At 49.5% G+C, this 14,369-nt stretch overlaps 1 protein-coding gene across 5 annotated transcripts in view; it reads right to left on the reverse strand.

The window, feature by feature from the left end:
* The window catches only part of LOC132449159 (trinucleotide repeat-containing gene 6C protein-like), a 73,996-nt gene that overhangs the window by 9,501 nt on the left and 50,126 nt on the right, over positions 1–14,369 (reverse strand). For 3 of the 5 annotated variants that reach the window (XM_060040840.1, XM_060040816.1, XM_060040825.1), the window contains 5 exons: positions 5,470–8,250; positions 4,005–4,190; positions 3,499–3,668; positions 2,643–2,726; positions 4–222 (listed from right to left, as the gene is read on the reverse strand). In XM_060040840.1, coding sequence (XP_059896823.1) covers positions 4–222; positions 2,643–2,726; positions 3,499–3,668; positions 4,005–4,190; positions 5,470–8,250 — 3,440 coding nt within the window. Of the gene's footprint in view, positions 1–3; positions 223–2,642; positions 2,727–3,498; positions 3,669–4,004; positions 4,191–5,469; positions 8,251–9,420; positions 9,547–14,369 lie in introns of those variants that run through there. The other 2 variants (XM_060040834.1, XM_060040849.1) reach the window with 2 other exon arrangements.

The following is a 14,369-nucleotide window of genomic DNA, read 5'->3' on the forward strand; positions in this document are numbered from 1 at the left end:
GACCTTATCCATGAAGGGGGAGCGGCGGTCCATGGGGGGGTCTTTGGAGAGGAGCGGGGGCCGGGGGCCCCCCAGGGCCTTGTTGATGAGGCCGTTGCTGTAGTCATGGCCGGCCACGCCCATGCCCCGCTTGTCCAACTCCAGCTTCTTCTCCAGCAGCACACTCATGGCCTGGTCCAGGTTCATGTTGTTGGTCTTCAGGGCCTCCTCGGCTGGGTCCCTCTGGCAGGGACACACGCGCACACACACACTTTAGTTCTGTGTTTGAATCCACCAATCTCATTACAACAGACAGGATTCAAATATCTCAGAGATGAGATAGGGCTTTGTTCAAGGGTACACAAAACATCTCCTGCGCCACACTGCAAGACTGAGTACTGTGACTAGGCACATGTTAAGTACTGGTGTCTAAAGCATATCTTTCTCTGCTGCATTAACAATGGCAGTAACAAGGGGGAGATGTTACATTTTGGATGTTTGTTGGTGCAGCATACCGGCGTGCTGCCTACTGTGACTGTGACTATTTTACCAGCGTAAAATATATGGAAGTAAATCTGTCTCATCGGATATTGAAAATAAAAAGCCATTGAATTTTAAGCACAGAATATTTATGAATTGAAATAACGTGTCTCGCCTTGTCACCAATCCTGTTTGTGATATACATGGACAGGATATCGAGGCGTAGTCGTGGTGGGGAGGGGTTGCAGTTCGGTGGTCTGAGGATCTCGTCACTGCTTTTTGCAGATGATGTGGTCCTCATTGGATCATCGGCCTGTGACCTTCAGCACTCACTGGATCGGCTGGCGGCCGAGTGTGAAGGATGAGGATCAGCACCGCTAAATCTGAGGCCATGACTCTTAGCAGGAAACCGGTGGATTGCTTACTCCGGGTAGGAAATTAGTCCTTAGCCCAAGTAAAGGAGTTCAAGTACCTCGGGGTCTTGTTCGTGAGTGAGGGTACTATGGAGCGTGAGATTGGCCGGAGAATCGGAGCAGCGGGGGCGGTATTGCGTTCGCTTTACCGCACCGTTGTAACGAAAAGAGAGCTGAGCCGCAAAGCAAAGCTCTCGATCTACCGGTCGATCTTCGTTCCTATCCTCCTCACCTATGGTCATGAGGGCTGGGTGATGACCGAAAGGACGAGATCGCGGGTACAAGCGGCCGAGATGAGTTTTCTCAGAAGGGTGGCTGGCGTCTCCCTTAGGGATAGGGTGAGAAGCTCAGCCATCCGTGAGGAACTCGGATTAGAGCCGCTGCTCCTTTACTTAGAAAGGAGTCAGCTGAGGTGGTTCGGGCATCTGGGAAGGATGCCCACTGGGCGCCTTCCTTGGGAGGTGTTTCAGGCACGTCCAGTGGGGAGGAGACCTCGGGGAAGACCCAGGACTAGGTGGAGAGATTATATCTTAACACTGGCCTGGGAACGCCTCGGGATCCCCCCGTCAGAGTTGGTCAATGTGGCACGGGAAAGGGAAGTCTGGGGCCCCCTGCTTGAGCTGCTCCCCCCGCGACCCGACCCCGGATAAGCGGACGAAAATGAGATGAGATGAGATGAGAATAACGTGCCTGTATTTTTTGCCTCTGAATTGAACTCTTCAAATGTTCAACAAATCATTGTCACCTTTATTTTTCAATGTTCAAAAATTCAAAAACAAATTTTCAAAGTTAAAATAGTTGACTTAAGGGGCGCCCCGGTGTTTCACCGGGTAGAGCGCGTACCATAATAGGCTCAGTCCTAAACGCAGCGCCCCGGGTTCGAGTCCTGCCCGTGGTCATTTGCTGCATGTCTTCCCTTCTATCTCCCATACCTTCCTCTCTATCTCACTCTATAATAAAGCATGAAAAATACAAGAAAAAAAAGTTGACTTAAGTATTTTCAACGTACACAAATTCAACATGCCAAAGTCAGCTGCAAAATTCAATGTATGAAATTCAGAGTTCAAGGAAAAAGAAGAGCACGACACAATGAACAAAGAGCAACAATGTAGGACATCCAAGAAGGACATCTATCTTTTGCTCAACATTTTCTTCAATATACGAAGCTTTGGCCTTTGTCAATAAATTGTTTGTTTCTTATTATCCCACGGTTGCTTGGAAGTGACGCTCCTGTCGACCAATCGATGGACGGCGTGTGTGGCTGGAACTTGCCACCCTACGGAGGAGTAATGTGAGACGAGTACGGCTCAATACGGCTCAGTCCGGATCACGCCCACTTTTGGCAGTGGAAATGCCTCTAGTGTTCTAGAGGCTTAACCCACTGTTGGACGTTGTAATCGACTGCTGCAGACTGTTAAATATTGTAGCCTATGGCAGTTCACCGATGAGTGGGATTATGACTGGTGGTTATGCATTCTTTAATAAATCCACATCTTGGAAACGTTATGTTTTTAAGGTAGTTTCCCTGTTTGATTACTTAAAGCAGACTGAATTGGCCCAATCTTGTTTATGAACTTTTTCGTCTTTGTAGACTTCACTAATAGTGGTAGCTCATCCAGTCCCATTTGCGTTGCTGTCGGGGGAACTCAGGTTGCCGAAAAAATTACCTGAACGGCGCTCAAAGTACTGGGATTTCCATATGGGGATTTGGGACGCTGCATGCATCAACCTAATGGTCAACAAGACCGGCAAGATCAGAGTTGAACTCACAGGGAAGCCCATTTCGGTCAGCTGCTTGATGAGGCGATTCAGCATCCAGGCCTCTTCCTGTTTCCCGGGGATCTTCCCTTGCATCTGGAGGACAGCGTGAGACACATAAGGTTATACAGGTATTTTTTTTATTAAATTTTCATTTAAACAGGCAAGCCATTAAAAACAAATTCTTATTTACAATGGCGACTTGGCAAGTGGCAGCAGCCACAGATTGGGGGTTTGGGGCTGAAATAAAATGGTTCAAGGCAATCTTGAATATTTTTCCCATAGAAACAGTGTAACAACCTACACCCAGTTTGTACCAACCAAACACAATACTGCAAATACTATAAAAAGGCTTTCATTATTGGGCCATAGGCTCAATTGCCATTTTGTTACCTCATTCGGCGATAGCTAGCTCCTTTACAGCGATTTATTTACAACAAAAACGTAGATATCGCTTGATAAAGAATATGCATCTTAATTTATTAATAGCACATATGATGTGGTGAAGGGTGAAAGTCTGTTTCTGCTCAGTAGATTAATATTGCAATGGTTTCATGTCAAAGAGAGTACTGGCATAGAACCTATATATGGTGACTTGATTTGTGTCGTTTGTATTGATGCATTGGGATAGTCAGATGGAAATTGAATAAAAAATGGTTTGCTATGTACACAATCTTAATGGTACAAAGTGGGGTGAAAAGCTTCGATTGGCTACACTCATTGACTATATAATCAAAGCCAAAACTAGACCAAATTCATGTTGGCCTGAATTAATTATAAATTATCTTATGATTGTTTTTCTGACTCTACATGTCTTTCATCCCGCTAGAGAATCGTTCATTCTGTCCCTCCGTGGGCACCTTTGTACCTTCTGCAGGCCCTTCTTCGGCCCGTTGCTCCAGGAGTTGCATGAGGAGTTGTTCTCCTGGGACATGCCGCTGTTCCACGCGTCTCCTTCATCCGGGTCCCACTGGCCGCCCGACATGCCCATCTGCTCCTCATCTCCTCCAGCCCAGCTGTCTTGCATAGGTTTTGGGGCTGGACACAAACAAGGAGAGATAGTGTCAACAATGGGATGGAAAACCATGCTGTCAACCCCTTAACGGTTCCAGGGACATTGGATCTACTGGAGAGTAGAACATGTAGTGCATCAATGCCGCCACCAGGGGTCAGTGTGGCATTGCGTTTGGTCTTCCACTGCCCTAGCCTCAATATCCTTGACCCTTGGCTGCATAAAAATTAAGCCTTTTATTTCCGAGTTGCGGGCGCACGCACACGCACACGCACACGCACACGCACACAATTTAGAGGCCTCTCCATCCATCTATTGAGCATTCAAGTGCACAATGTCAACGCTGTCTGACACACACTCACCAGGTTTGCAAGATGCAGATCCAATGGGTTGGTTTCCCCGACTGTAGCTCTCGGGGCCCACCTCGCCCCAGCCCCCACTGGACTTCCCCCAGGTCGACGTCCCATTGTCCGCGTTGGCCTGCTGGGGCGCTTGGTCCACCCAGGACCCCTCCGGTTTGGCATGGGAGCCCTGTATCTCACCCCAACCTTCAGGACAATATACGTATATATTTTTTCAAATTAAATCCATTCACACTTAAAAATCCTCAGTCCCATGCTCTGGGAGGAATTGCCAGAACTTTTTGGAGAGGTCCATGACTGGCCCTGGCTGATATTGCTTGAGGTGGTAGGGGGGACTATCAGGGACTTGGCCCAATTGAGTGGCTTCTGCCTTGGGACAGACCGTGGCTAGCTGGGGCTAAACTGGCCCTCTCTGTTCCAGGCAGTTAAGCCCCTTTCTCCAGGGAGAGGTCAGCGGTTTAACGTTTCTATTTAAACACACGGCACTTTTCTGAGCAGGAAACGGCAAACTGACCGATATATAAAGACAAAGAATGATTACAAAAAACACATATTGAGAAGATATGGTACACAACAATATTATTCAAAAGTTTCGTCATCAAAGTGCTCTACCAAAGATCTTCTTATGAATCTGTCCATTCCATTCCCAACCAGTCCTCTCTAACTCAGTGTTTTACTCGTACAATGACGAGTTTAGCAGTCGTATCAACCTCTGTAACAATGTTTCCTGCAGGGACCACATTGGTAAATATATTAAAAGATATTACGCTCGGCTCCCTGCAGTCCCTCCTCCCGATCCCCTCCTCCTTTCCCCTCTCATCGGCTGACAGATGGCCGCCAGACTGCTCCCTATAGTCCCAAACTTCGCTGCAACCATAATAGTTAGTGCGAGTTGCTATTTTCTGTGTGTGTGTGTGTGTGTGTGTGTGTGTGTGTGTGTGTGTGTGTGTGTGTGTGTGTGTGTGTGTGTGTGTGTGTGTGTGTGTGTGTGTGTGTGTGTGTGTGTGTGTGTGTGTGTGTGTGTGTGGTAATGGTGTTGCCAGGGTTACAGGGCACGTTTTGGGACGTGCTTGTTGTGAAATCTGAGGAGGAGACCAGGGGCTCATTTGACCAGTCATTAGGAGGAGCAGGAGGTAAATGAGGTCGAGATTTCACCTTTAAGTGGATCAGCAGCTTTGAGCTCAGCACTGTAGTGCAACCTCACCAGCGGGAGCACCAGATTGTGCATTAGATAAGACACAAGCCCGACATTTGACGCATTGTAAACGGCAGTAACAGTATGACACAACTAATCTACTCCATCCAATTCTTTAATAAAATGCCATTTTGTCGAAGCTTGAGACTTATAAACAGATCATTCCTCATTCAATTTTGCATTAATTAATATCGGACAAAGAGAGGGGTTTCACATTACCGCCTGGTCTATGAACACCGAGCGAACATAATAATAGACCAGCGGTCCTACCTTGGTTCATGGCTGAGGTCCTGCTGTGAGGAGAGGGCCCTGTCTGGTGAGGCACGCTGGGCTCCAGGGCCCCGCTGGGGAGGCTGGGGTTCTGGGGCGGGTGGGTTTGGCTGTGGCCGGGGGCGGCGGGAGGCGGCGGCCCCCCGTGGTATGGGTGGGAGTGGGCGTGCGGGTGGTGGTGTTGGCCGTGGTTGTTGCTGGGGGCGGGGGGATTGGAGGACCCCCCCTGGGGGGCCTTACCCTGGGACTTCCCTTGGTTGTTGCGGTCCCAGAGGTTCACCGCCTTGCTGTAGGTGCCGGGGTCCCCCCAGGCCGCCGTGCCGTCGTCGATCTCCATCTTCCGGCGGATCGATGGCGGGGAGGGCTCTTCCCAGCCGCTCGACGATCCCGGGGGCTCCGGCTTCTTCCCGCTCCAGCTGCCGCTCTGCTTAACGGGTCCTGGGCCGCTCCAAGACCCCATGCCTCCTCCTCCTCCTCCTCCTCCTCCGCCTCCCCCACTGCCGTTGGGCACATCTGGGTTTTTACCCCCCCAACCTTGGGCAGGACCAGGCGAGCGCTGGTTGTCTGGCTCTCCCCAACCTCCTCCTCCGGATGCCGCAGTAGGGCGCTGGCTGGCCGGCTCTCCCCAACCTCCTCCTCCGGATGCCGCAGTGGGGCGCTGGCTGGCCGGCTCTCCCCAACCTCCTCCTCCGGATGCCCCAGATCCTTGAGTCTGACCTGTGGGGCGCTGGCTGGCTGGCTCCGCCCAACCTCCACCTCCAGATACCCCAGATCCCGGGGTTGGACCAGTGGGGTGTTGGCTGGCAGGCTCTGTCCAACCTCCACCACCTCCAGCCCCACCTCTCCCAGACAGCCCAGTTCCTTGGGCAGGTTTGCTCCAGCCTCTGGGGTTCTCTTTCCAGCCTCCTGCCTCTCCTTCCCAGGCTGTGTTTGGGTTGGAGTTTTCCTTCTGCTTTTCGTCTGTCTCCCAGTCGCCCCCGCCACCGTTTCCTCCGCTCTTACCCCAGCCAGGGGAGGCTTTGGGCGTCTCTCCCCAGCCTTGGGCCTTCGTTTTATTTTGAGGGTCCTCCCAGCTGGCAGGTTTCTCCTCTCCCCATCCCGGACCAGCATTTTTCGGTACATTCATTTGGACTCCTCCTGGCTGGCTGTTCCCCCATCCCCCAGGACCACCAGGGGGGGGCTTTTTGTTGCTGGGTTGATCCCCCCAGCCTGAGCTGGTCTGGTTGGTAGGGGCCACGCCTCCACCCCAGCCCGGGGCTCCCTGGGGCTCGGGGCCATCGCTTTTGCTCACAGAGTCCGACCTCTGGGAAGGGGCCGTATTGGTGTTGGAGGGCCCCTGGACGTCGCTGCAGGTTGAGGGACGCGAGCCCCAGGATTCAGCGGCTTTCTCGGCCTTGCGGTTCTTCTCGATCATGTCCCATGAGGTGTGTTGGCGCACGGGGGTCTGACCCCAGCCAGTGTTGCAAAGCACCCTGGGATCGACGTCAGCGGCAGGCAGCGCCGGGGGCACCTCTTCCCTTGAAGGTCGGTCTGGGCAGCGGGTCAGACCCTCGGCGTTATCACTGCTGCCCTCACTGGTGACCGCGGTGATCTGGGCCCTGCCCCAGGAATTGGCCTGCTGGTCCTGGGGAGGGGAGCCAGGGGCGTCCCAGCCCCCCGGAGCCTCAGTGGCACCTTGCTTCCCCCAGTCTCCGCTGCTCTGCCGCTTGCCCCAGCCGCCGGAGCATCCTCCCGCACCGCCTCGGAGACCCCAGTTTGAACCAGAGTCCCATCCGGAGGCCTCCTTGGACGGAGCCGCTTTGGGCTCCCCGCTGCCCCATGCGGCGCTGCCGTCCTCTCCGTTCACCTGCGGAGCGCCGGGCTGGGAGTGGCCCCGGGGCCCCACTCCCACGGGGCCACCGCCCCAGCCGGGCATGTTGCGCATGGGGCTGGGAGGCTCCTGCTTGTTAGTGTGATTTTGTCCGTCCGTGTTAAGGCTCTGAGGTTCGGAGCTGAAAGACACATTCGTTGACGAGGGAGGGTGCGGCTCTGAAGGGTCAGAGGGCATCGTGCCACCCCAGGCACTGCCGCTCCCCGAGGCGTTTCCGTTGGCGTTGGATCCGGTGCTGCCATTGGCCTGTGCTGTTGGGCCCCCGGCTAGGTTGCAGAGGGTGGGTAGGGGTTGAGGTGGGGAGCTGGGGTTCGTTCCTCCCCCTGTACCAGCCCCGTCGTGCCCCAATGCAGGCCAGGCAGACGGGTTGGCGTTGGGGTTCAAATTCAAGTTAAAGTTGGACGTGGAGGAGGAGGAGGAACCCCAGCCCATGACACCTGCTCCTAATGGGACGTCACTCTTCCCCTCGCCCCCCATTGAGGACTGAGGAGGGCAATGGCCAGAACCCGGTCCAGATCCCCAGCTGCGATTGGCTGTGGCCTGGTTGGACAGCATGTTGGCCCCACTTTGATTGGCAGGGCTGGGTCCAGAGTTGGCCTTGCTGCTTGTGTGGCTGGCAGGGAAGTTGCCTGTCTGGCCATTGGCTCCTGTGGCCATACTGGCCGTACTGTTGCTGCTGTCTCTAGCCAGATTACTCGGGTCAGTACCCGTAGGGCATCCTCCTTGAGAGTCACGACTCTCGCTGTGGTTGATTGAGGGCAAGGCCTCGGACTCCCGCTGGTCGATGATTGGTTGATCCCAGCCACTGGGATTTGTGGAAAGTGATGTTCCACTAACGCTCTGATTGGCAGGCTGGTATCCCCGGAAGGGACTTCTATACTGGGCTCCTTGGCCACTCTTTGGGGGCAGCTCTGCAACAGAAGAGACAAAAATTCAGATGAACTTTAATCATATTCAATGTGATGAAATGGTAATGTCTTGAATATAATTTAGACCACCCACATATGAAATGGCCTTGCTCAACACTATGAAAAATATCTGAATTAACAATTCCCATTATGAAATATTTCTTCCCAGGGCAGCCCATGCAAACCCAGAGGCTCCTCCCACAGAGTCCAATGAGTGGACGAGGCAGCCATGCGACTCCTGCACTTTGACCCCTGCAATGCTGGTCTAAGGGCAAAATGACTCACAGCTGCTCTGCGTGCGGCAAGAAAGCCAACATATGTGTGTAAGTAATACGCTCCATAACTACATAAGCCCTGATATGTATTTAGGCTCAGCCAAACACCAGGACACAGAGTCAGGAGACGGAGACAGACAGGGAGACGGAGGAAAATACAGAATGCAAGAAAGACAGAAATAAAGAGAGCTTACTAAAAAGCAAAGAAGAGAAAGAAAGATCAAAAGCAGCGAGAGCATGCAAAAATGTAAGCAAAAGAGAGCTCCCTCGATTTATGGAGCCGAAAGTTAGAAAGCAGAAGAACAGCAATGATCTTGGTCCAGTTTCCTTTCTTCCTTCAGCTGTCATTCATTACTCTGGCCAAGATCCCCAGTGCCCTTTACGACACTTTCCTATCCTCTCCACTTCCGCTTTCCTGTGTTGCCATCAGTTTGTTGTTGTTTGGTTGCCAGTGCACATGCCTGCCTACCTTGGTGTGCACAGGCAGGATGAGTCAATATATTTATGTACACATGACATACACAAAGCTTTGCCATTTGGTTACGTTGCTCCAGTTATGAGTGTGAGACCGCCATTTTCTAAGACCTAAAAGGGAGCCAAAAAAGGCAGAATAACCCTCATGTCGATGGTCCCACTGCTTCGACAAGTACACTAGCTAAACAGACACACACACACACAAGGAAAACAAATAGCAACTATACAAACTCTCTGAACAACAACCCCACGGCGCAGCACTCATCCAAACCTGGGCTTATCTACGCAGTGAAGAAAACTAACAGAGTTGGGGGTGGACCACAACAATGCAGAGGCACAGTGGTCGGTTCTAACCACTGGGGGAAAAGGAGGGGGGGGGAGGGAACAGAAGCCAGGAAAGTGGTGCAAAAGAGGGGTGAAATACCTGTGGAGAGGTGCCTGCAGACCATCCTGAAGTGGACTAGGTTTTGTGCAAAGCGCCAGCCGCCATCCTCGTCTCAATATGTCTGCTAGGCTTGCCTAGCTTTCCTTTTTTTTTTTTTTTTATGCTGCCAAGAATCTGCACAGGCTCTCTCTTGCAGCATGAGACACCCCCTCCACCCCCACCACCCCTAGCCTAGCCTCCCTCCGTCTCCTGAACGTCCACACCCCCTTTCGGCCCCACCCCCTTCCTTCCTCCCTCAATCACTCCCTCGGCTAACTCCTGCCCTGAACGAGGGCGGGTGGTTGGAGGAGGTTTGCGTTTGTAAATTTCACCCAAGAACGCGCCGCTTGGAGTCCTCTGTCCTTTTGGGGAAGTGTTATCGGGTGGCGTGGTGTGTTCCCCGAGGAAAACAAACACGGAGCACAGAAACAAGACGGGGACCTCTCGGGCTGAGAGGGTAACTCGATTGTGGGAGCAGTTCCACACAGACGGTGACGTGGACAAGGACAGAGCGTTGTCTCCCGTTATTGATTTCTTTACTATAAGAGACTATGATATATTATACAATATCTACTCTGTTGTTTATTCTAATCTAGATGAAGAAAATAATATAGGAACGTTGATGTTATATATCTTGGCGTTTCCTCTACAGTTACAGTTACAGGATAACTTGCGGAACTGCAATCAGCCATCGACCAACCCAAATGCTATATATTTTAATATTTTTTTAAACGCTGCTTTCCTCATACTGCACACCCCTCAATTGTTGCATCTTTTTTATTGTCAGACTGTGGACATATACTGACAGCAAAATATTGTTGTGCTATAGAAGTAGAAAAAAAACACAAGTCACACAAATGTGATAAAAACAGAGAGTAGCCTACGTAATTGATTGTGTTAAACAGAAGCAACGCCTCTGTCATCCTAGTAGCAATAATGTCACCAAATGACATCCACCATGTTACAAACACTCTCCAACTGTTTGACTGACATCAAGACCTGGATGCAAAACAGCTCAAACTCAACTCATTGGTCCTGACACCCTCACTCACATCACTCAGAACTTCACCCTTAACATTGACAGCTCCGCCATCACCCCAAATCACACCAAAATCCATAACCTTGGAGTTATCCTGGACCCCACTCTCTCCTTCCTCCCCCATTTTAACCATATTACCAAAACTGCCTTTTTCCACCTCCGAAACATCGCCCGCCTCCGCCCCAACCTGTCAACTATCGCTGCTGAGACACTGCTTTCATTTCATCCAGGCTCGACTACTGCAATGGTCTTCTCTACGGCACCACCACCAAAGTCCTCAGTAAACTTCAATATGTCAAGAACTCAGCTGCACACCTCCTCACTGGTACCCGCTCCAGAGAACACATCACACCTGTCCTCCGTGAACTCCATTGGCTTCCAATTAAACACAGAATCAACTTCAAAATGTTACTCATCACCTACAAGGCCCTAAACAGCCTAGCCCCCCCCCCTACCTTGCCGACCTCCTCCATCACCACGCCCCCTCCCGATTCCTCAGGTCCATCTCTGCCAACCTGCTACAAGTCCCCTGGACTAAGCTCCGGACTTGGGGTGATCGGGCCTTCTCAGTCGCTGCCCCCACCCTTTGGAATTCACTCCCCTCCCACATCAAAGTCTCTCCAACCCTCTCTTCTTTCAAATCTGCACTCAAAACATACCTTTTCACACTAGCCGTCCCCACCTAACTCCCACCTTATTCTTCATGTTTAACCTCTTTTTTTCTTTTAATCCTAGTCTGTCTTAATATATGTCTGTTACATAGTTTAGATAGGGCAATATGTAAAGCGTCTTAGAGTACAATATTAAGCGCTATATCAATTACATTTATTTTTATTATTAAACACTATCTTTTCTCTGTCATTATTTGTATCACACTCTATTGCCACATCCTGACAGAGAATATTCTTACTTACTAAGAGTTTGTGTGTGTGTGTGTGTGTGTGTGTGTGTGTGTGTGTGTGTGTGTGTGTGTGTGTGTGTGTGAGGTCTGGGTCAACAGAACATGTATATAGAGATACTTATTATACACTCTAGAGACGAGTGGGAAGTGAAAGCAAAAGGTTGTTTCAATAGCATCACGAAATCCTGAGCCAGATCAGAACACAACACAAAAATAAGCATTGCCTCAAATAATACCATGACCAACGTTTGCAATGATTGGCAGGGGGAGACAGGCAAAGTGCTAGAAAAACACTAACAAAGAAACATGGAACGTTGTCTGTACCTCCGCTGATGTTTTTATATGGAAATATATAAACACAAGCGTTCTTCCAGTATACTGTAAATTGAATTTTTGTGCATATGAATTCAATATCAGAGTGAGAGACTGAGGCAGAAAATCCAAGAAAGAACGACAAAAGAGGTTAGAGTGCGCAAAGCCCCTTTTACGTCAAATACTGAATCCCAGAATATTTGCGATATTGGTCTGATATGCGGTCGGTATTCATGAGTAAATTGCAGCGGTCACATGTAACAAACACAAAGCGGTTACAGGGGAGAGAGAGATAAACAAGTGGCAAGGTCTCTAACGTGATGAAGGCGGTCATTGTTTACTAATGACCCAGGCGCCCACGGTACGGCACAATGAGCGAAGGTCTCGCCGAGAACAAAGGGATTATTATGGTTGGTCCTAGCTGTGTGCGCCTCCCCGACATCAGCGCGACCTGACACAAGGAGTGAGGTCGCTGTTCGATTCCTGGGCTTGGTGGCCACAAACAGAACCTATATGCAAACGCAGTCTGCCCGACGCCTCGCTCACCCATGCACATGCAAGAACATACATACTAAAAATAAATAAATACACTCCAGAAAACATATACTGAAATACATACCAGAGCACAAAAAAAAAAGTAAAACAAACTGTCCTATTTGATGTATATTTGAATTTGTTTCAATCAAGAGAGATTATTATAATGAACCACAACATTTGACGACAACATATTTGGCGATTAAACAACTTCCAAATATTTGTTATGGGGACAATAGCTCCATTAAAGGTGTAATATGTAAATTTCGGACTCTAGATGGCTCTTTACTCGCTAGATGACTTTTTATCTAAGTTTTAGTTTGATGACGTTGTGTAGCAGCATGGGTTCATGGGAGTTGTTGTCTTCACAACTATTGATCTGACGGGACTCAGCAGCAATCATGTTCACGGACGAGGTTATGTATGTCATTTCATTGTAATGAAATAGCCGCAACTAACGTCAGTCAAAGTAGCGTTAAGCTGCTGAGTTTTGATGAGCTGTAGATGAGTTGAGAATAGTGATGGGTCATTCGCGACCGAATCAGTTCGAATGAACGAATCTCTAACAAGAACGAACCAAACTGATTCTTCTCTCTCATTCGTTCTCAGACTGGACTCCTCCCAGACCTGCTGACTCGCTGTTCGTTCACTGACTGTGAGTGGTGATAAGGGAAGAGGCTTAGTGAGTGAGCGTGCGATAATACGATTCAATATCAGTGAAATGGTAAATGCATGCTGTCTTTGTACTTTCTTTGTACAAAGCGGCCTTACACAAAACCTAACATTATCAAGCTTCTTCGCGATTGTTTTCTTTGCATGAAAAATTATAATTTAAATCCACAAGCACCACATGTGTAATCCAGGGTTTATAAAGACTGGGACCAGAAAACAATTACTTTCTCACCATTGCCCATTCACATTTTACAATCTCATGGGGGTCTTATGGAACGGGCGGACTTACAAGCTCTATAGGCATGTTTCAGATCATCTGCATTTGCGCGTATGCATACACAAGACTTGAGAACATCCGTTGGAACTAGTCAGAAGTTCCCACCACGTCAAACCGGACACAGGTGCGCTTCTCGTGGTTTGAACAGGGCTTTCTTTATAGGTCCAAGGTTTGAACAAGCATAGTTTGGGAGAGGGCGCGCCTCTTTGAAAGGAGTTAGGTAATTTCTCACGTGGGAAATTCCACCTGGTAATTTCAACCAACCAGGGCAACGTTTTGATATGTTGAGGGTGTTATGTCTGCATCTATTTCAGAATGCAGACGGAGGGAGCTCCGGCGAGTTTTTAAAGTCATGTGACGTATTGCATAGGGAAGTTATCACCAGCATTTTTGAAGTTTTGATCCCAGAATGCATTATGATATTCAGATTCAAGATTCAAGATTCAAAAAGCTTTATTGTCTAGTATGTTGCCATACTAGAAAATTGTCTTTTGACTGAAGGCTTGGAGGTGTGTGTGTGTGTGTGTGTGTGTGTGTGTGTGTGTGTGTGTGTGTGTGTGTGTGTTTGTGTGTATGTGTTATTTGTGTGAGTTCTTTGAGGAATGAGTGTTCTGTGTGTGTATAGCTATGGGGATGAATGATTTTTTGTAGATAGCTTTCCTGGCCAAAGGCATTCTGAATCTTCTGCCAGAAGGAAGTAGATCAAAACAAGGATGGAGTGGGTGGGAGGGATCTAAGAGGATGGAGTTGGTCTTCCTTCCCACTGCCTGGATATACAGATCCTCCAGCGCTTTCTGGTGTATTCCTATTAGCTTGCTTGCTTGCTTAGTTAATCTATTAAGTCTGCTTTTGCTTGCGTTTGTGAGGAAGCCGTACCAGGATGTAATGTTGCAAGTGATGATGGATTCCACCAGAGATTGGTAGGCAGTTGACAAAATGTCTTTACTGACATTGAAGGTGTCTAGTTTCCTCAGGAGATACATAAGTTGTTGTCCCTTCTTGTAAACCCCATCTGCATGCTGGCTAAAGGACAGACGTTGGTCGATCTCGGTGCCAAGGTATTTGAACTTCACCACCTGTTCAACCACTTGTCCTTCCAGGGTCAAAGGTGAGGAAAGTGGATGTGGGGTGTTAGATGCCCTCCTCCTATGGCAACACAGTTCTTTGGTTTTGCTGATGTTCAACTGCAGTGAGCTTTCTTGCGAGGCAACGCA

This window comes from Gadus macrocephalus, chromosome 2 (assembly GCF_031168955.1).
Source record: "Gadus macrocephalus chromosome 2, ASM3116895v1".
NCBI lineage: Eukaryota > Metazoa > Chordata > Actinopteri > Gadiformes > Gadidae > Gadus > Gadus macrocephalus.